Below are 21704 nucleotides of genomic sequence, written 5' to 3' on the forward strand. Positions count from 1 at the left end.
AAGACAAGAGCGTGGTGATGCTACATGATAAGTATGTGCGTAAGAGTGGCAAGGGAGGAAATTATTTTCTATAGACTGCCACCAAATGGTTATTGTGTTCTCTCAGCCACCCAGGGGAAAGCGGCTCCGGCTGCCTGGGCTAGACCAGGATGTCCAATCGGCCACCCAGGGGAAAGAGACTCCGCCTGCCAGGGCAAGAGATTTTCCTTCGGCCAGATTGTCCAATCATGCGATGCCATATGTTTGATGGATACCATTAAATCATTTTAATTGAAAGAAGGCAAAGCCTGCAGACCAAACGCGAGCGCCTATCTTACCATTTAAAAACGAGTCTCATCTAACGAAAGACCACCAGGTCTGTTGGATAAATCGTGGCTGGCTGGATCGTTTAGAGATCCAGCCTGATGGAAACTTTTGGACCTAAGAAGATGGTTACTTTTAGCTTACCGCGGAATATGAATAAGCCCGCAGAAATCTGCAAAATTACGCAAAAATTCGCGACCCCCTGTTGCTTATTTTCTTGCTCAACGTCCAATAGCGTGTTCCCCGGACAGAAAACGCTGATCCTCATTTTCTCCTGGTCATGCTATGCGCAGAATTTTCAGCTACTTTATCTCACCCTTTTTTTCTCTCTCTCTGTGTTCCATATTTTATTCATTCTCTTCACGATATCCGTTTTCTCTTACGGCCTGTATCGTCCGAGTGGTTCACAAAAATACAACCCGAAAACAAACAGATACCGGAATGCATCCTATAATACAGTCACATAATTCAAGTTACAAATGACCCTTCGAACTTTTGTAAAGCCTACAGTACGAATTGATACAGAGATAGCAACTTGAAAATACTTGATGTCTTGTGCGAGGCTAATCCTCTATTATCCCAACCCAGCGTCTTGGTATAGTGATGACGCGGCAGTATGATTTACCAACTTTAGAGTTGATGGAGGATATACTTAAGCTTGCTGTACTTTTGCTTCCTTCGACAAAGCCTATCGCTGCATCCGCGCGTCTAGGCAATATATTTGTGACATGTCATCCACTGTGGAGAACGATTGATGTTATACATCGGATCTTCTACCATTGAAGATAAACAGACCGACAACGTTTGCTCTCTGATCAGTTATAAAAGGGGCCGTAGTTGACCCAAGAGATTTGGATTTACGGTTAGCGTGGCAATGGTTGTCCGGCCCGCTCCGCGTCTCCACCAGGCATCCACATCGCAAAGAAGAGCGGATAGTAGCGGTGAATTGATCAAATTCTAACTGTAAGGAAAGTCCAAGGAGAAGTGTTTCCTACAGCGGGAATCTTCTAATACCCCACGCGATGTTGATCCTTGATCTCGTTTAGCCTAAACAATACATCCTACCATGAAATCCGTTTGTGGGGAAAGATAAAGGGCTAAGAAGGTAAACCTAACCTCCGCTGAGGAATGATCGGCCGGGTATTGTGGTTTTACAGGTATGAAGCCGTTGACCCCGCAGATTTTCTCCGCATTTCTCCTGTAGCTTTGGTGGAGATGGAGTTGCTAGTCCATGTGCAATCGCTAATTCTGAGCCGATGGATGCCGACGAACGAGGTGACGATCTGCATTTCGTTAACGGGATATCTCCGATTCACCCGGAAACCCCACCGTCTACGATGGAAGGAGCACGAGGTGCATCGTGAGGGTTGGACCGTGTCGGTCTTTCAGGCTGAAAGATGGGGTCAGAGAGAATGCGTGGGGAGAGAACTATAAGAGGATCGAGCCGAACAGAGAATGCTCGCTTGGTTGATGCACGCCTAGTCCAACGACAAAAGAGGCTGCAGCCACCATGCTACTGACATCCAGACTCGCCCTACTCCTGGGGGCGGCATCGACTGCCGTGGGATATGTTGTTAATAATGGAACCACCTGCTACGTCTACCCCGAATCCTTGACGCATTCTGGCCAGCCGGTCGACGACACCCCCTCAATCTTACAGGCCTTTGAACTGTGCGGCACCAATGGCACCGTCATACTAACTAATCATACCTTCCACGTCGACCAAGTCATGAACACAACCAATCTACTCAACTGCAACGTTGAACTGCACGGTGAGATGGTCTGGAGCACGAATGTGCCATACTGGCTTAGCCACAGCTACTCGGTTGTTTATGCGGACCTGTCCACCGCTTGGTTATTTGGCGGAACCAACGTCACTTTCCGAGGGTTTGGCATGGGGAAGTTCAACGGGAACGGTATGGAGACTCTCTTTGTTCGTATTCTTGTCGAAGCAGAACCATGAACTGATAGTGGGCAGGCCAGGTGTGGTACGATGAGAACCGTAACAACAGCAACCAGCCTGGCCGGCCGATCGGCGTCACCATCTATAATGCAACTAATCTGTATATGGACGGTCTCACCTGGACGGAATCCCAGTTCTGGCATTCTTTTATCTCCTACTCTCAAAACGTTACCATGTCTAATATCTTCATGAAATCGGTCAGTCATGACACTTGGTTCACTGTCAATACCGATGGAGGAGACACCTGGAACTCCAGGGACATATTTTTCTACAACTGGACCGTGCAGGGAGGTAAATACGGGAATAAAATCTTTGTCGATCATGACGCAAGTTAACAAGTCGTTTAGGAGATGACTGCATCGCCATCAAAGGCAACAGTACCAACGTCGTTGCGAAGAATATCACCTGCTACAACACGCATGGTATGCCGATCGGCTCCGTAGGCCAGCTCCCAGGCCACCCGGACTACGTCCAGGATATCGTCTTTGAAGATGTTCACCTCATAAACTCCACCAATGGTGCTTGGATCAAAACGTGGCAAGGTAAAAACCAGGCCATGACGAACAATGGCGATTCCGGCGGCGGCGGCGGCGGATGGGCTAAGAATGTCACCTTCCGCAACTTCCGGATGGAAAATGTTGGACAACCGATCAGCGTGACGCAGTGCGTGTATGGAAATGACCCGAGCATTTGTGACACAAGCCAGGTTCGCAATTCGATTTCTATTCCCCCAATCCCACAATCATTCGCTGACGCGGCAAAACAGTTCCAAATTTCTGATATCACCTGGGAAAATATCACTGGCACGTCGCACTTTGACATCACTTCGTCAATCCACTGTTCAGAGAAGGCACCCTGTTCGGGTCTGACGTTCATCGACGTCGACATCCAGACCGTCAATGCGTCTATGGGCCTGCCGAGCCTGCCATCGCTGAACCTCTGCGCTCACCTGATCGGCTCACGAGACTTGACAGGCATCTCATGCAACGGGTTCGCACCCAACAACCTCCCCAATGTTCTGTATCGAAACTGGCCGGAATTGGCGAACAGCACAATGGTGAGCGTGACCGTGCCAGAAGCACAGAGGGACAACTGTCTCCACCCGGGGCCTGACCCCGCAGCGAGTGGGTGCGATGTCTCAGGTTATCGTGAATGATGACAGTCGTTCCTCGCTTTCTAAATGAAAGAGAAACAAGGAAGAAGGGATTAGACAGTTATATCTCCGCATATATTTGAGAGATTTGAATATCAGGGAATGTTGGTTATAATCTAGTACGGATATTGTCTTATAGCCCGATATGACAGTGAATATCGCGCCCAAGTCCAGGATCGACCACATTAGCAGCCGATTCACACCTGTAAGCTATTCTATTCTTAGAAGTTGGGTATCGACAGCCAACCTGATTTAGGAATAGCGTATCTCAGTTCAGGGTTTTCGAAACAAGACATGGCAGTTGATGGAGAATTCTGTCTTCGAGTATATCAGCCAAAGAGACCAGCTATTGCTGTCCGAGTTCGGTCGAGACACAGCAAACAAGTTCACGGCGTTGAAGACGGGGTTTAAGCCCACAGAACGATCCCGAGTAGGAAAACGGAGGACACGAACGATCGGCTGCCTAGCGACTCCACATCTCGGGACTCGGGAAAGGCGAACAGCGATAAGTCCGATCTTTGAATTTAAATCTCACATTCCATAATACTCTGAAAAGACGAATCGACATTCAAAATCAACATAATGGCTGTTACCGAAATTGCTCTCTTGCGCTTCAAATCACAGGCTCCTTCTTCAGCCGCGAAGTCAGGCCTGCGCCAGGCTAAAGAGGCCCAAGCCGAATGGTCTGGTTATCCAGTCCAGTTCGCTCTCCAGATAGAGGACCCGGCTTTCTTCTATCTTCTTGGGGGTTGGAAATCTGTTGCTACACATAGGGGCGAGTGGGTGCCGTCTGAGATTAACCAGAGGTTGCTGGGGCAGCTGAAAGACGATATCGTTGTAGAGTGGATGTTTCATCTAGAAATTGACGTGAGCAAATCCCACCGCTGGTCTAGTCGGATACAGACTGATAATTTCCAGCCTGCTACATCTACAATTCCTTTAAATGCACCTGTAATCGCCATTAGCAGGTACTTCGTCGAGCCTAGTAAAAAGGCCGACTTTGACAGGGCATTCAAAGCCGGATCGCCTTACCTGGGTACACACACTGCGCCTTTCAGTTACAGCGGTGGATGGCGAATCGATAAAGAAGGTGATAATGAAGAATTTGTTCTTTTTAGCGGATGGAACAAGGTTGAAGATCACTTTGGCTTCGCGGAAACAGAAGGATTCAAAGAATTCGGCAAGATCAAGGACGCAATAAAGGCAGCTGAGATCAAACATGTCTGCCTGGAGAAGTGGGAATGATTCTAGTGTTTGGTTAAGGAAGTAAATACCCGACAGAAAAGTTATAGAGTTATATCTACTGACGCCAAGACGACGGCCGAACATAACGTAACTGACAATGCTTTGTTGGAAATAGTCAAATGGGTATTATGTCTCACATCGTCTGGTGTCGTGAGCACGACATATTGGAGTTTACGTGTTTGCGTCCCAAAAAGTTCAGGAAATCAAAATAAGAAACCCAAAATGTCTCATGAAACTCCGTTATCCTGATTGCAGATCTATATATCCGAGAACGCTGTGCGAGTACCTGTTGATTTCGCCCACTAACATCCAGCTTCTGTCGTTGCCTTTGATCATTCATTCTCCCAACCAAATAACCCTCGACGAAAGCTTCAATGGTGTAGATTCAATCTCCAATCATTCCTATCTGGGTCTGTGACTCTACATGAAGCCTTTAAATTGTACGTGGATTTCACGTAGGTTGAAGGTGTACAAACGAAACGTTGATCACAACCCCTTCTCCCCTACCTCACAAACTGCAACTCCAAGGGCCCACTCAGAACCCAATATCTCTGCTGCAGTGATTCTCGACTCTAAATCGGGATGTAACATCGCGTAAACCACATTGCGGCAACGCTTTTAAATTTCGAACCATTAGATAATTTGCTCATGCTCAGTCTCAGTAGAAAAGATAGCTTACATCTTCAAGAACCAGCATGGGACTATAGCCATCTTTCTCCATGCGACAGTGGAGGTAATCGTCAAAAGATTTGTCAGGATTGGCTCTCTGGGCGCTGCGCCAGAGGAGTTTGCCGGTCCGTAGGATCATATAGATTATGCCGCATGCCCATATATCTCCCGCTTTAATCTCAGAGATATCCTGACGTGCATAGGTGTGGCGGCGAAAGCCACCGCGACCCGAAAATCTCTCGGGGGGAAGATAAGGGACGCTTAACTCTGAAACCCTTCTCCGAATGCACAGATTGGGCTTATAGTTAGAAGCCGGAGCTGAGTTACGGCGGGGTCCCGATAAGGACGAAGTGAGATTAACACCATGCGATAGTTGTGCCAGTTCGCGAACTGCATGCTCGTCTTCCCCAAAACCACCTACCTTCACTGCACCTTGGGCCGTGAGGAGTACATGTTCTGGCCTCATATCACCATGAGCAACATTGTTTTTATGCAAAAATGCCATTGCCCGCAGGATTTGAATAGCCAAGCAGTTTAACTCCTCGGTGGACAACTTCTCCATCCGTTTCCCTTTGTGTGAGAGAAAAGAGTGCAGATTGCCGCCAGCATAATAAGGCATGACAAGACAGAGATTTGTTTGCTTATTATAGAGAATGTCGATGATTGGGACAATATTAGGGTGACATAGTGAGGCGGCTAGACTTTGATTTCGGAGCGAACTAGGCAGCGGAAATACCTTGGTTTGACTGTGGCGAAACACTTTGACTGCATAGAGTTCCCTAACTGTGGTGTATGCAGAAGGCCGCCTCAATCTCGTTAGCATATGGCTTTGCGGAGATTTTGCTGTCGATGAGGTTTGCTCAGAAATCAGTGTTTTCTTTTCGTATAATTGAACGGTATTGGAGTCGTCGTAAAAGAGGACTTTGTTGAATTTCCCATAATCCTCAGCGAACGATGTCTGCAATGCTCCCTCTGCTTTGTCGTTTGTCATCGTTATTTTTTGTGTCTGACCCGGTTCCAAAGAATCCATTCCCGTTTCTTGTGGATGAGAATCAGTCCCAATTCCGGGAGAACCTTGCCCTAACGAGGATATCCTCGAATGAGAACGACCCTCACATTCAGGTGTCAACCATCCCCATCCAGACAAGATGTTGGTTAGACCATCAAAGATGCGAGGGCTCTTGAAATCTTCCGACTCTCCGCCATCTTCTCTTCTCGTATGATGATGAGATGACAAGGGACGAGCAGGAGATTGGACATGCTCGAAAGGATGACGAAGATGAGTATCTTGAGGACTCTCTTTTTGCATTTTTGCCCCTGCGTTCGGCGAATGGAGATTCTCTTTTGATTCTGTTTCAATGCCGTGGACACCACGGGGTCGTCTCCTGATAAATGGGATTGGTTAAAACAAATACATATTGAAGTGCTACTGTGATACGAGCTCCGAAAAGAAAGAGCTGGTCGTCCTAACTACTCGTCTTTCATGTAGATGACGTAACCAGTAATCATCACCTGACTTGAGAGGTTTGTTGGTGAATGTGTGTCCAATTGGAGGGGCGACCCAACTAACTATAAGCTGACTAAGTAAAGTCGAACGTGTGATCACGTGATTTACATGAGGGCAGTGCTCCAACAAGGTTTATGCCGTGGAAGACGCTTTTCAATCACGAAAGTGTGTCGTTCGCATTCTAGAGGAAATCAAAAAGGGAATTCTGAAGAAGCTCAAAGATGGGGAAGAACAGGACATGAGGACATATTTTAAAAGTGTGTTCAACTTTATTGAGCTGGAAAGAACTGGTGTGCGCAACGAAGGTGATGGTGGCAGATCGTTTTAGTGAGGCAATTGTCGTTGGTGGCTTAAATATTGCTTAAATATTCTTATTCTGAAATGCTAAGATAGGTACTGGAGGACCTACTTGTGGAATTTTCAAAGTCCTAGTTCTAAACGAAAAGTGTTGCCTAGAAAAGCGGAAGTACCCATGTGGGTTATCATGCCCTTCAGAAATTTTCATCATTGGATATAGATACTTCAGCTCGAACTCTCCAAGGAGCGTTCTGGCGGTGCAGGTACGCTGTTCTTACCCTGCACAGCGTGCTCATCGAGTTCTTCGCGAAAGGCTACGCGTTTTGGCAGCAAATACATGACATCAACAAAACGAAGGATGCATGTCATGATTATGACCAGAACTAGCAGCGCAAGCGCAGATTGCCAGCCATATTTATAATATGGTGCTTGTGATGCGGGCCAGACAAGAACCTGTGACCAGGCTGAGATAGCATAGTAACCGGCAACCGAGACACCGACAGTCAAAGAGCGAGCCTCTGGATCCTGTGGAATGAGATCAGAGAGCCAGGCGAAGATGAGGGGAGCAGTCCCAAGGCAGATGTAGGAGATAAAATAGGATGCATAGGCAGCAGATAAGGCGACCGAGTCCGGATGAGATGTCCAGATGCTCATGATAATGCACGGTATAATGCCAATAATACCCTGCAGAACGATGAGGGTCCATCGAGTTTCCAGGAAATCAGAAAGCAGTGCCCATATCCAGACAAAGACGACATTGATTGCGGAACCGCCGATTGGGATCGCATTGACTTGCGAGACGCCCCAGGTAGGACTGCCGTCGGGATTCTTGAGTGCCTTCAGGAAAAGCGAAAAGTATACGTATCCATAGGTGCCGAGGACGGTTGCAATGTATAGAATTGCAATAAAGTAAACGACCCAACCAGAAAATGTACGCTTGACACCTGCCCATGTCATGGGCTTGGGCTCGGCGCGGCCGTTTCGTGCCAAACGCTCCATGGACAGCTCCGCATGAATTTTCCTGAACCAGAATGCACGGGGATTGGGCTTGTTGGGGAGGTCGGGGATCATGAAAAACCCAAGAAAACCCCATATAACCGTGATGATTGCATTGATCACAAACAGCCAACGCCACCCAGCGAGTCCGCCGTGGCCATCCATAGTTTCGGAGATGGCGGCCTGCAGAGCCCCAGATAACATCTGGCCAACAGCTTGGCATGAATGGTAGAACCCCATCCGTTTTGCAAGTTCAGTTGGAGTATACCAGTACACTGTATCAGTCAGAACTTCCCTTGGTTGCTGCTCTAAAAGAATCAACAACTTACTAAACAGGGTCATCATCCCGGGCCAGGCACTGCTTTCACAGAGACCCAAGAACACACGGAGAGCATAGACTTGTTTGGCGTTAGTAGTCATGGCGATAAGTCCTGTTAGAACACCCCAGATAATCTCAAGACCAGGTAACCAGAAGCTGGGCCGAACATAAGTCAGGATTATCTGAGATGGGATCAACATGATACAGTATGCAGCATTAAAATAAGTTGTGAAACTATGTTACATGAGTAAAAGCCAACTGTAGCATGTTTCGTGGTCCTTACAGGTTCAACTGATTGCCATATAAGTGGAGGTCCTCCATCATTCCAGAAACATAGGCATTGTTAATATTCTGTTGGTCGAGGTACTTGATGACTGCGAAAATCAGCTCACGCTCTTGGCTGCAATGTCAGCCTGACGTTTCTACCTTGGGAAAGACAACCGAATGTCATGAGAAACATATCCAGGCGGCGAACCAACGCCTTCTCGTCAGGAGAGCGCACATAATCGTCAGCAAGCGCAGTTCGCCTGAACGGTTTGAAAGTGAGCATAGTTATTTGCAAAGAAAGGCTGAAAGATAAATACAGGAAACTCCACGGAAACGGGGACTGGTGCTTGATATACGACTTCCTTCCCGATCAGATGACCAATGTGCAGTAGGCGCCATTATGCGAGTGTCGATCTGAGGGGAAGGTGCCTTTGATAGCTGGCGACACCAATGCCGGCATTCCTTGGCGTGGCGGTGGATTCTTCGGCGAGATTCCGCATTGATACGAAAGGGTCCGGTGCCAGAGTGAAGGTCGAAAGTGGAAGAGTGGACGATAAGATTACGATGAAAGTCCCCGCCCCGATGCCGGCACATTGAGTCACGCTTACCTCTTCTCTTCATATATGTTGCGTCTCAGCCTCGACGGTGACAACTTTGGTTGAATGTCTTATCTTGAATTCTGATCGCTGTTGCCCCAGAAAAATGTCCAACAACTTGCCCTTCTCAACTCCATGTTTGAGCTACTGGCAACGAACAACTCGGGCATTTCCGTACGTGAATGCAAATCAATCTACGGAAGTTCCAACGAAGACCAAATACGTGGTCATCGGCTCTGGAATATCAGGTGGCCTAACAACTTTCGAACTGCTTGAGGCCGGTGTCCAAGGGGAAGATATCATCATCCTTGAAGCGAGAGAGGCTGCAAGTGGCGCCAGTTCTCGGAATGCGGGGCACATTCGACCTGGTATGGCTAGATTCTGGAAGAAAGCAGTGCAAGAGCTATTCTGATCTAACTCCCTTAGATGCTTTCCGAGGATTTAGTGCCTATTCTAAAATTCACGGAGAAGAGCAAGCCCTGAAGATCATCGCCAACGAGCGCTTAGTGCTGGGGAAGGTTGATGAATTTACGAAGAAGCATAACGTTCCGTGCGACTTTAATTTGACAACTACTCTCGAAGTTTGTATGACTCCTGAATTTGCAGAATATTCGGCACGGAATCTGGAAGCATTCAAGCAAGCAGGAGGTGATGCCTCGCATATCAAATTCTACGAAGGCGAAGAAGCACAAACAAAGACGAGAATCAAGGAAGCAGTAGCAGCATACGAGTGGCCGGCGGGATCCAGTCATCCAGCAAAGCTGGCCCATTTCTTACTCCAAGCTGTAATTGCAAAAGGAGTCAAGCTCTTCACGTTTTGTCCGGCGACCGAGATTCGCCGAAATCAATCCGAGTCTGACCTATGGGATGTGCATACGCGTCGAGGAATTGTCACCACAGAAAAGGTCATACACTGCACCAACGCGCACGTTGCTAAGCTTCTACCAAGCCTGGAATCTTATGTTACGCCGAACCGCGCTCAAGCTCATTCCTTGATCCCAACACCGGAGTTTTTGGGAGAGAATGCTCTACAGAATACCTTTTCCCTGCGTTACAGCCTTCACCACTTTTACTCTCTCATCCAGCGACAAGGTGACGGAACCCTCATACTAGGAGTATCACGATCCAATCCAACCCTAAGCGAGGAAACACTCGCCGGCCGCTTCAGTATAGACGACTCCCACTACAACAAGGAGATAGCAGAAGACGCAATCCGCAGCTTTAACGAGATATTTCCAGACTTTTCCTCAGGGGGAATGCTGCATGGCGAGGGCCTGGAGCATGCGTGGACAGGGATTATTGCCATGACCAGTGATTCGGTTCCATTTGTTGGGCGCATTGAATCATTGCCGGGGCAATATATATGTGCTGGGTTCAACGGACATGGTGAGTTGATGTGTACCGAGCCTTGAACTGATATATCTGACGATTGAAGGAATGGCACGCATTTTCACCTGCGCGCCCGGTGTTGCTAAACTCGTGCTTGGAAAACGGTGGAGCGATACTGGTTTACCTGAATGTTTTGAGTTTAGCAAAGATAGACTTGCCAGGGTCTCAGGAGGATGTGTACCGTCGGTTTGGTAAGAAAAGACTATGAATTTGCTTTTGGAGACATGTCGCAAATGTAGTTTGGATTATGGTTCTTTCGCTCGAAATTATATTGTCGTAAATGATACTCAATAGTGGGTCTAAGGATCTACGTACCACCACGGCACATCAACACAGATGCCCAGATCCAGCGCATCGGAACATGTGAACGTGCGACTGAGCCAAATTCCGGGGAGGCTATTGGCCCGTTCGTGCTGTTCCTGGTTCTTAGGGTCTCGGTGGCTGGATACGGCCGGCTTTCGCTCGATCGTTAGTTACATCGACGCTCTGTACAGCCTTGTGGAAGCATCGGTGAGATACGGTATTGCAGGATGGGCTATTGAATCCTGGGCGCGGACATTCGTACTGAGGCTGATGTGGGATTAGCTTTACTTTGACATGAAGAATGCAATTATGTAGATTCTATGCTATCGTGTGCAATCAGAGTCTCATAGATCAATTCGAGACCCCTACCGGGATTGGATTGGATGTGTTGTAGATCAAGGAAACACTCGGATCTTCCTCTCAGGATGTTCAGCCCTTGTCTGTCGTGGTACAAAGGCATGCAGCACAAGACCGGTCGCTAGTATAGGACCAAGAAGTCGTTTGGAAGATAGTCACAGATTCGAGATGTGAAGTCAAAGTTTCGCAGGTATGTAATCGAACGAGCGCACCAGCTTGGTGGTTGCTTTCCGCGTAATACTTTCCATACCGACGAGGCTCAGAGGCAGAAGGCATCCACCGATATGAACAGGTTGTGATGCGTCCATAGGACAGACGGACTTCGGTGTATAATGTGTCGTTTCGCCCGCAACTCCGTTCATTCTGGCACATATTCATAGCGGCGCCAATTCTCAGAAAGCCACCATTGCGCAACATGCGCCGCATCCGTAACCCACTGGACCACCTCTTCAGTGCGCTCCTCACTTAATATCTTGATCAAATTTGAAAGGTCAAATGCCATGATATTATGCAGTTCATGCGGATCAGCATCGACATCAGAGAATCGCCATTCCACATCGGGAACAAGCGGGATCACCAGTCGATATGGATAAGCAGCTGAGCGCAGAGCAAGCCAGGTGCCTCCGCTGTTCATTACGGTGAACTGCCAGTTCTGTTTTTCATCTTTCTGCGGGACCAGATCGCGGATCATGGATTGTCCTTCGTAGAGGGGGAGTAGGTCTTTCAAGGTCTGCATGGACTTGTCGTCGACGGAGGAAGATTCCATGAGAAGGTCGAGGATCGTTGGGAGGATTTGCATGGAAGTGACGCGATCTGTGACTTCGATTGGAGGGAGATGAGGGTGGGCGAAGACCAGGGGAACGTGGAAATTGGAGACATGAGGATTATCGTACGGGGTCACACCTCCATCCTCCGCGAGGGAAATGCCGCTATTGAAGTGCGTTAGTTAATGTAGCGAATCGAATTATAGAATGCGGAAGATCTCACTGGTCACCAGTCATCACGAGAAGAGTCTCGTTGGCGACCCCGGTCTCCTCCAGGATATCCAGGACTTGGCCCAACCATCCATCGACGAATCCAATGGTGTTCAAATACCGATTCAACTTCTCGTTGCTCCCAAATAAGTTCCAACTGACCATCTCTTCAAATTTATTATCCGGCATGGTCCAAGGATGATGCGAAATGCCGGTCAGGTGCGAGATAAATAGCCGCTCGTGCTTCTCCTCAGCGTTGAGGATAGCTTCACGGAAATAGCTGCCCAGTTGATTTTCGGTGTATCCCCAGAAGTTGTACTTTTCTCCCTCAATGCCCTTCTCGGCGAAGTCCTCAGCGAGAGTTTCGGAGGTCACCGAGTCTTCAAAGCCCAACTTCGGCATCAGAAGACCTTGATTATCGTAGTTATCTGTGATAGACTGCATAGACAAAGAACGCCAGGTCCATGAAGTGTAGTCATCGGTTGTGCTGTTGGAATTAGATTGCGCGTTCAACGCACCGAAAATATGCGGCAGGCAGGGCTGGTAAATGTGATGGAGATATTCGCGATTGAAGTCGACGACCAATGGTGCAAGACCACACACAGTGGCAGCAATACTTTTCAGAGTGAATGTACCGCCAGTGTAAGAGTTTGTTGCACGAATGCCACCGTACGGTTGCTGGTGGGGAAAGCGTTCCCATCCTGACTGGACACCAGTCAATCGCTCCGCGGTACGCGTCAGGTTAGCCAATCGTTCCTCCACATCTTCCGGGAGATGATCATGGCTGTAAGTTTTTCGAATGCGATTAGCCATATAGGATTTCTTCCGCAGAGGAAACACATCCGCGCGGGTGCTTTCTAGCTCAAACACGAAGACGTGCTTGATGTTGACGCTGCCATTGTGAAGGGCCTCGCGTAGAGGCTGGAGAATGTCCTCCTTCAGATTGGAAATATGCAGTGGATCTTTGGACGGATCATAGTGGGTGTATCCATCGGGACGACTCGAGTTCGAATACCAGTCTCTGAATCCAGCGAGCTGTTCGGAAGGCAGCCAGTCAAAAGCGGGAGGAGTCCCAAGTGCTGTATGATTGCCGAGCCAAGTGTAGTTACCTGGCAGATCATCAGGCATCTCGATAACCGGGTGATTATCTCGAGGTGTCGAATCTTCGAATGGCGAGATGATCAATGTCTGCGAGAGAAACCAATACGCAGGATCCGATGGGCGAATGAATCGGAGAAGTAAAACCAAGATGGTGCAAAAAAGCACCACTAGGCGAATCAGCAGAGACCAGGGGCCATCGTGCACTTTCTCCCGCATCACCGGCTGAACCGGATTGCGTTCGTCCGAGAGAGATACGGACTCGGTATCACTCTTATCATCCTCATAGACATCGCGGGCCCCATAACTGTCGCCAGCGTCATAGTCGTCACGAGCCACTTGCTCATAGACCTTGGAAACAGCAGGAGACCGGCTTGGCCGGAAGTAGTGGCTAATCCTATTAGGAAAAAAAGACCACAGAATTCGGCAAAACCACCCAACCGCATTGTATGTGTACGGCGTCGTAAACCAGGACGCGGCGATAAACAGGACCTCCACAATCACCAACCCTCCCAGACCGGTCAGCAGTGTTTTGATGGATGCGGCATCGCGGTGGAAGTAGTGTGCTTGTCGCCAATGGATCTCAGCGCCGGTGGAGAAGTAGAAGGAGATGTTCGCAGCAGCCATACAAGAGATGGCGAGACTATGTACACAAGAGGCGAGAATATTAGTAAGTGGTGCGCAACACGTCAGTTCCAGGGTCTCTCATCGATATTTACCTGAGCGGCACAACCACCGCGACCGCCCCGAATCGCATCCATTGAGGCTGAAAATTCCGACAGCAACACCAGCACAAGATGAGAAACAGCGCATCCTGCAGAAAGAGCGTCGGGCCCCATGCCACAAACCGGTCCCAGGGCAGTGAGTGCAGGTGCGAGTAAATATGGAGCAGTTTGGCGGCGACAATGGCGTTAAACAGCAGGGAGAACCAGTACTTGCGCGAGAAGGACCAGTTGAGACGGGAGAATAAACGTGGCAGCCACGAAGGGGTCCTGCAGCCCCGGCCAGCCAGCCTTGTGCAGAGCATGGCGGATCGGGGGAACCGATCGACTCCTCCCGCCGTCAGCTAGCCAATGAATTAAATTGAGAGGAGGGAGGGTAGTCGGTGGTAGAGGGGAAGGAAGATATGGAGAGAACAGGAAGAGAGGAAAGTGCCCAGTGTAATTATTGCAGGACAATAATGGCCACGGAAGACTTGGTGCCAGCTCACGTGGTCCCTTGCCCCCTTTGGTTCAGGATCAGACGCAAGCCGCCTAGACCTAATTACAGCCTTCGGGGAAAACACAGCCGGTTGGTGGCTATGGCTGTCACCTGAGGTCTGCTGCGGCTAGTTACATTGTGAGGCTCAGCGCACAACATGGATCCGAATCTGGCGTCCGACGCTGAAGATCTTGACATCACAAGCGGCACTCCGGGCAGAGGAAACAAAAATAACAAGGGATCCGAAACATACTCCACTTTCCTGGAAACCCTGAACGCCACAGCCCCAAGTGGGGCGGGACGGGGCACGAGAAATCTTTGGTTCTATTAACAGGGCCCAGTCACGGGATGTCGTCAATGATTAAAGCTATGGTATCATCACTTGTATGTGAAAAAGTGGTGCCTGTTCCATCTTCACTCCCCGCTGTCTCGTGCAAGATAAACAACTAACAAAAACTAGAAATCCGTCTCTAGAGTCGCCAGCTGCACCGAGAACGTCTTGCGCACCCACTCCATATACCCTTTCCATTTGTGTAGCTCTCCGGTTGTCTCCGCGCTGGGGTATGCCTTGCTCAATTCTTTAGTGATCTTGAGAATACCCATTGACGCCTCCTGCGCCTTCTCCAGCTCTTGCTTGACCGCGTTATCTTTCGGCTTGAACGACAGGACGGTCATATAGCGCTCCGACAGAGCATCCAAATGTCGCTCGGTCTCCTCGGGTGCCAATGCGATGAGCTTGGAGGTCATCAGATTGCTGACGGCGCGAATATCCTGCTCATCGTCGATTCCGGCGATGACCCGATCGAACAGCTCCGACATGTGAGCATGGGAGAAGGATGTGTCCAGTGATGCGTAGAGGGTTTCGTAGGCGCTCTGGTAAAATAACAATTAGAAAACAATCCCATTCAAAACGACAACGGAATACTCACCTTTCGCAAATCCAGGCCATCATCCACCTTGTGCTTGAAGGGACCCATTTGCACCTCCCGAATAAGCTCTGGCTTGATCCTCGTGTCACCGAAAACAGCTGGTAGAAGCTCGCCAAGGTGCGGGGCAAGCAGGTTCATCTTGTTGTGGATGGCGGAGTTAAGAGTGGTCAATGCAAGTCGATGATTGCCCAGATTGGTATCGCTGAGCATATTGGTCAGGAGCGGCACCATCAACGGCCGGAGGACGGCATTGAATGCATTGCTCGAATCGGCCAGCGTGTAGCGGAAGGCAGAGATAACAACACCACGGATAGCGGGGTCGGGGCTCGAAAGGTGATTCTGCGAAACGTCAGTGGCCAGGGCAACATTAATTTGGGTATGAAGGCTTACTTGGAAGAGGGGAATATAAGCGGCAGGATCAATGAGCGCAAGTCGACCAATACATTCAGCACCCACCGCGCGGTTATCCTCCTCTTCGGAGACGATGAGGAGGGCCTGCCACAATTTGGTGGCGGAGGGCGCCAAATCTGGTCGCACGATCTCTGGGTGCTGAAGAAGCTCGCGGACCGAATGCAGCAACAGGTAGCTCTGCGAGTTCGACTTACTCAGGCCATTCAGAATGATCGGCAGATACGCCTTAACGTTGCCTGCGGCAGCATTACCCAGTGCAGTGGCGGCCGCCAATCGAACTTGATCCCTCGGCGAGGAGAAATGGTTGATGAACAAGTCTGGACTCAACGTGCACTCCGAGCCCATTCGTAAACCAATCTCTCCGAGAATAGCGAGTGCAAGACACTTGCGGCTGTCATCTTGCGCAGTCTCCAGCTCGACCTTGAAGTCGTCCATGGTAACACCAAGATTAGTCCCACCATGCACAAGCAGGGTGCCAACGGCTCGCCCCACGACAGAGGAGTCGCCTGTAATGCCGACGTTTTGCAGAAGACTTTGCATCAGCTGTGTACCAGCGCCCTCATCCCCGATCACCTTCACGAGCAGCAGTAAGGCCTTAAGCACAGTACCGATGAGTGGCTGCTTGACAATCGAGCAGATCGAGGTGATCAGGGATTCGTTGACTAACAAAGCTGCATTTCCGGGGATAATCTTGGCCACGATAATCAATGAAGGGGTGAGGAGGTGGAAATCATGGGCCGCGAGCAGCGGCAGAAGAGCATCTTCCAGAGTCTTCATGGTGTTGGGTTGGAGTTGAGAAAGGGAGTTGGAGTTCATTGACAGACTGCGGAGGGCCTCCAGACAAGCGCCTCTCAACGCACGGTCTGACTTTCGAAGATTGGACGCAAGCTCAAGCGTCACTTCATTCACCCAGTCACTAGGCACGTCCTCGTTTCGGCTGGAAAGAACGATAACATCATCGATGGCGCGGACGGCCGATAGGCGCGTGGTTTCGTTCTTCACTCGGTCCACCAGAACCGTCAAACCGGCTGATCTCTTCTTGTGCGACAGGAAATCAGATCCATGCTCTCCAGAAGTCCGTGCCAAAATAATGCCAAACACGTGAATGGCACGCTGGCGAACCTCCAGATCGGCACTCGTGTCACTAATTCTAGTATGAACAACCTCGTAGAGTTTTTCCAGCTGCATCGCAATATCACGGGCGTTGGTAGAAACACGTGGCGGGGTGAGAGCCTTGACAATCTGCTCGATCGCACCAAGAGCTTCACTGCTCACTTTGTAGTTTCGGTCGTTCACCGCCCCGATGATGCCGGGAACCAAGGCGATCAGGAATGGCAGAAGGGCGTCGGAGACGTGAGTTTCGGCAATGGCAGCTATGAGACCCAGAGTCTCAATCTGGAGGGTGCTTGCGCTCACCGCCGCCCCGGCGTGAGCCGTCGAGCTTCCCGAGAGCGAGGTTTTGAGCGCATCGGCGATGAGGTCTTCGATCTGCTGGAGGTGATCCGCAAGACCTCCATAACGAACCAGTGCCAGGCTCTTCAAGAGAACGATTGCCGCTTGACGCAGGGGCACCGAGGCTTGCTTCCACATTTTCACCAGACTCTGGACGATCAAGGGAACCGAACGGGCCAAATCAGCCTGTGGACCCGACTTGGGAGACGAGGGGACGACGGGAGAGCTGATAGCCGACGATGTACCCACGCCCGGCTCAAAGTCAATCATGCTTGCGTCGCTGTCCTGGCGTCGTCTCTTGCGCGAGTTTTTCGATCCCCCGACTACCTCCAGGAAGCCGTTCGACGTGAGAACCACCGATCCCTCACTGGTCTTCCGCACCAAAGCGGTCAACGTTGAGACGATTTCTAGCTTCACGCTCTCCTCCCTCTCCTTGCTGATGCGCGAGATCAAGGCCGGGGCGATCTGTTGGTAGAGGGACGCGTCATCCAGGGCACGACTGCGGCCGTACGTGGAGATGAGGGTGTAGAGCAGCTTGGCCGCACACCGCCGTACTTTCCAGCTCATGTCATCGATGTCGCTGTAGCCACCCTCTTCTTCAAAGTCCTCGAAGTCGTCGTCGTCCAGGTCGGGCTCTTCGTCGCTGCCGTCGTCCTGGGTGCCTCCCATTTCCTCGTCATCCTCCATTTCAGCCACATTGGGATCGTACTTGAGGAATCGAAGAGCAGCTCGGGTGGTGTTGGCCAGGTACGGCTGCATCTGCTGATTGCACGAGCTGATCAGGGCCTCCAACGTGACCAGGGCGGTCTCACGGAGCTCGTCCGCCTGCGGATCATGATCCTCATCGTGCTCGTAGACGGACATGGTAGTGGGGGCGTGAACGCGGTGCAACACGAGTGGAATGGAAAGTGAAGTTGGCGTTGGAGCTATGGCTGCCCCGCGCTAGTCCCGATCGGGCCGGGGAATATTCCGGTTGGCGCCTCAGGCCTGATTCAGAAAGTCGAGCAGGTCCAGCGAGGAGGATGCTTGGGAGCGTTGTTTGGAGGCCAGTAAGGCCTGGAGTCCACCGTGCTTGCGGGCCTTGGCTCGTTTCTTGCTGCTGACGTTGTCGGCGGCGTTGCTGGATGGCGGATCTGCCGAGTCGGATGTTGCGCGGCTTGTCTGCGGTGATGATGCTCCGACGGGCGTGGTGACTGGAAGATGAGGAGATGCGGTCGCGCGAGGAATTGGCTTGGTCGGCGCTGCTTTCTTATGCGAACTGACCGTGCGCCGACGGCAGCGCAGGCACCGGTAGACGGTCGCACCACCAGACCCGGCGGCTGTCTTTCTCGGCTTGATCTCAGTCTTTTGAGTCCATTGGGCCTGTCGAATGCTGCCACAGGCACCGCAGTAATGTTCTGTCTGGCGAGAGGTCAACGGTTTGGACTCCTCGTAGAGGATCTGGGTGTGTGTCGCCAGCAGATAAGCTGCCGTCGAAGGACTGGATAGGCTCAGCGACTCAGCAGCATCCGCGAGGAATTTGCGCTGGTCAATGGATGTAGACATAGCAGGAGAATATGATAAGGTAGTGAATGGAAGATGCCGGGCAAGTTCCTAGAGAAAAGTGCAGTGGTCGGGCCGGGTCCACCAGTCCCGTCGACTTTCGTTCCTTTTGTTGTTCATCGCAACCAACGTCTTCCTTTCCTCCCACCTGCTCTTCTCTTTCCTTCTCCCCGTCAGCCAACACCCTTCCCCTTCCGTGCTGGGTATCCTTCCATCTTACACAAGTGCGGCGTTCTCGACGCCCGCGCTCTGTTCAGTCTATCTTTCGTTCAGCTTCCCATCTCGGTGACGCTCAAAATCTTAAACCTGCGCAATATCCGCCATGTTGCGAGTCGCAGTGGAAGGCTGTGTACGTCCTGCTTTGCTGATCGCCTCTCCTCTCCCAGTGACTTCCGTTCTAACCTGATGACGGTAGGGCCATGGCAGCCTGCATGAAATCTACGACGAGGTCGAGCGCCAGGCCTCCCTTCGGGGCTGGACTGGTGTGGACGTGGTCATCATCGGTGGGGACTTCCAGGTATGTTTTCCGCTCTCATGACAGAATCACGTTCCTTACCTCAGCACCAGGCGCTGCGCAACTCATACGACGCAGTTTGCATTTCTGTGCCCAACAAGTTCAAGAAGATTGGGGACTTCCATGAGTACTACAGTGGTCATCGGATTGCCCCTTACTTGACCATCTTTGCTGGCGGCAACCATGAAGCCGGTAACTACTTGTTCGAGCTCTACTACGGCGGCTGGGTGGCCCACAACATCTACTACCTTGGTGCTGCCAATGTCATTCGCTGTGGCCCGCTCCGGATTGCCGGCATGTCTGGCATATTCAAGCCATATGACTACAGAAGGCCCCATTTTGAGCGCCTTCCCTACAATCAGGATGACATCCAGTCCATTTATCACATCCGCGAAATTGACGTGCGCAAGCTGCTCCAAATCCGCACTCAGGTGGACGTTGGTCTGTCCCATGACTGGCCTCGAGGCATCGAGCACTTCGGAGACAGCCAGGATTTGTTCAGGCGAAAGAAAGGGTTCGGTGCAGATTCGGCCAGCGGAAGGTTGGGCAGTGCGCCTGCTAGGCAGGTCCTCGATCGTCTTCGCCCCGCTTACTGGTTTTCGGGTCACCTTCATGTCGAGTTTGGGGCGGTCATGTCCCACTGTGGAGATCCCATTCACAAGATCGACCCCGCCGGCCTCCCCGAAGGTGAGCCTGTATCGTGGGCCGTAGAGGTTGAAAATAAGAATGTGAACTCTACGGTGCTGGCCCCTGCATCCGGCAGCATGGACGACCGTGTTGCTGCGTGGAACAATTTTTCCAATCATGCCCAGATGTCTGAGCAAGAGCAGGCACAGAAATCCCTCGAGAGCGCGGAAGGAGAAATGCTGAAAAGCCCTGTTTCAGTCCCTCACGTGGATGCCACATGGAAGAAGGTCGATAGCAAGAGGCAAGTGCTTGCTACGGAACTCTCGCCGGATGTCTTTGGGTCCAAAAAACAGAAGGTCGAGTCTGATACGCCTATCCAGAACAGTGATGAGATCGATCTGGACTTGAGCAGCGATGAAGAGACTGAAATGCACAAGAAACCGACAGTCCCAGCTCCTAACCTGAGCATTGATGGCGCTCTGGATGCTACGTCCGCTTCTCCTCAGCAGGGAACCATGTGGCATGAGGAGCAGTCGCAGGAGGGCCAGCAAACCTCACCTAACGAGTCCTCCATCTTGCCGGATCAGAACTCACCACTGGTGGTAAGTGTGAATGACGACCTTCGAAGCCAGCTTCCAGCCAGCTTCGCTCGACCGCCTCCTCAGGTGAGAAACACCCAGCCTCGCAAGGTCAGTGTGCCCGTGGAAGTTCGCAACACCGTCACCAAGTTCTTGGCGCTTGATAAGCCCCGCAATCGCGATCAGTTTGTTCGAGTGCTCCAACTCAACCCCATTTCAGCCCAAACCAATGTTCAGACCGAGCGTCCATTCCGTCTCCAGTATGACAAAGAGTGGCTGGCAATCACGCGTGTCTTTGCCGACGACCTCCAGCTCGGTGATCCCAATGCCCAAAGCCCCCCAGAGATGGATGAGAGCGATTACAAGAAACGAATTATCGAGGAGGAACAATGGGTCGAGGAGAACATTGTGAAGAAGGGCTTGCTGAACATCCCGGCCAACTTCACCCGGTCTGCTCCGAAGTACGACCCTTCTGTTCCTATCAGCACCACCGAAGCTCCTCCTGAGTACAACAATATCCAGACTGCCGAGTTTTGTGAGCTCGTGGGAATTGAGAACAAATTTTACCTGACCGAAGAGCAACGCCTCGCCCGCGTCGCTGCCGGACCGCGTCCCTGCAGGGAGAGGGCCCCAACATTCAATCAGCGCCGTGGTGGTGGTTATGGAGGTGGCCGTGGCCGTGGCGGTGGTCGCGGTCGTGGCGGCGGTGGTCAGCACCGCGGAGGCCACAACTCTCGTGGTAGGGGTGACCGACATGGTTCTGGGTTTGAGCAGGTGAGTAATGGTGGTGGTACGGAAGTTCACCACCAGGACGTTGCCTGGTAAACCCCCGGTCTTTTTCAATGGCGTTGTGGTGATGGCTCGGAAAAGAAATACCCAATTGCTTGTCCCAGTTTGTTTGTATTGACATTGAATTCTCTTGACTTCTTTGTACGCGCGCGCCTGTAGCCTGTATATAAGCGGGCGAGACGGGTGGGCGACGCACGGGAAGATTGGCTGTATTCTGTATTCTAGC

General features: G+C 50.9%; 9 protein-coding genes across 9 annotated transcripts; 4 read left to right on the plus strand and 5 right to left on the minus strand.

Moving 5' to 3' along the window:
* Positions 1-1813: 1813 nt before the first annotated feature.
* Positions 1814-3422, plus strand: N7510_007919 (Exo-polygalacturonase; the record flags this gene model as incomplete). The annotated part of the gene is made up of 3 exons (XM_056979844.1): positions 1814-2236; positions 2287-2557; positions 2614-3422. The coding sequence occupies 3 exons, from the start codon at positions 1814-1816 to the stop codon at positions 3420-3422; spliced, it is 1503 nt and encodes a 500-aa protein (XP_056832887.1).
* A 579-nt stretch (positions 3423-4001) lies between these two features.
* On the plus strand, positions 4002-4664 carry N7510_007920 (uncharacterized protein; the record flags this gene model as incomplete). Its single annotated transcript, XM_056979845.1, has 2 exons — positions 4002-4286; positions 4338-4664. The coding sequence occupies 2 exons, from the start codon at positions 4002-4004 to the stop codon at positions 4662-4664; spliced, it is 612 nt and encodes a 203-aa protein (XP_056832888.1).
* A 486-nt stretch (positions 4665-5150) lies between these two features.
* Positions 5151-6324, minus strand: N7510_007921 (kinase-like domain-containing protein; the record flags this gene model as incomplete). Its single annotated transcript, XM_056979846.1, has 2 exons — positions 5151-5279; positions 5344-6324. 2 exons carry the CDS (start codon positions 6322-6324, stop codon positions 5151-5153), a joined length of 1110 nt encoding a protein of 369 aa, XP_056832889.1.
* A 1038-nt stretch (positions 6325-7362) lies between these two features.
* Positions 7363-9002, minus strand: N7510_007922 (uncharacterized protein; the record flags this gene model as incomplete). Its single annotated transcript, XM_056979847.1, has 4 exons — positions 7363-8408; positions 8463-8686; positions 8736-8826; positions 8879-9002. 4 exons carry the CDS (start codon positions 9000-9002, stop codon positions 7363-7365), a joined length of 1485 nt encoding a protein of 494 aa, XP_056832890.1.
* Positions 9003-9421: 419 nt separating this feature from the next.
* Positions 9422-11177, plus strand: N7510_007923 (NAD(P)/FAD-dependent oxidoreductase; the record flags this gene model as incomplete). Its single annotated transcript, XM_056979848.1, has 4 exons — positions 9422-9683; positions 9742-10701; positions 10848-10895; positions 10999-11177. 4 exons carry the CDS (start codon positions 9422-9424, stop codon positions 11175-11177), a joined length of 1449 nt encoding a protein of 482 aa, XP_056832891.1.
* A 545-nt stretch (positions 11178-11722) lies between these two features.
* Positions 11723-14463, minus strand: N7510_007924 (uncharacterized protein; the record flags this gene model as incomplete). Its single annotated transcript, XM_056979849.1, has 3 exons — positions 11723-12293; positions 12352-14079; positions 14156-14463. 3 exons carry the CDS (start codon positions 14461-14463, stop codon positions 11723-11725), a joined length of 2607 nt encoding a protein of 868 aa, XP_056832892.1.
* A 629-nt stretch (positions 14464-15092) lies between these two features.
* On the minus strand, positions 15093-18292 carry canA (putative cullin binding protein CanA; the record flags this gene model as incomplete). Its single annotated transcript, XM_056979850.1, has 3 exons — positions 15093-15509; positions 15566-15904; positions 15956-18292. The coding sequence occupies 3 exons, from the start codon at positions 18290-18292 to the stop codon at positions 15093-15095; spliced, it is 3093 nt and encodes a 1030-aa protein (XP_056832893.1).
* Positions 18293-18409: 117 nt separating this feature from the next.
* Positions 18410-18973, minus strand: N7510_007926 (ribonuclease P Rpr2/Rpp21/SNM1 subunit; the record flags this gene model as incomplete). The annotated part of the gene is made up of 1 exon (XM_056979851.1): positions 18410-18973. One exon carries the CDS (start codon positions 18971-18973, stop codon positions 18410-18412), a length of 564 nt encoding a protein of 187 aa, XP_056832894.1.
* Positions 18974-19292: 319 nt separating this feature from the next.
* Positions 19293-21514, plus strand: N7510_007927 (RNA lariat debranching enzyme; the record flags this gene model as incomplete). The annotated part of the gene is made up of 3 exons (XM_056979852.1): positions 19293-19319; positions 19386-19487; positions 19532-21514. 3 exons carry the CDS (start codon positions 19293-19295, stop codon positions 21512-21514), a joined length of 2112 nt encoding a protein of 703 aa, XP_056832895.1.
* Between the last annotated feature and the right edge of the window lie 190 nt (positions 21515-21704).

This window comes from Penicillium lagena (assembly GCF_028827675.1).
Source record: "Penicillium lagena strain IBT 129212 chromosome Unknown utg000005l_segment0_segment0, whole genome shotgun sequence".
Classification (NCBI taxonomy): domain Eukaryota; kingdom Fungi; phylum Ascomycota; class Eurotiomycetes; order Eurotiales; family Aspergillaceae; genus Penicillium; species Penicillium lagena.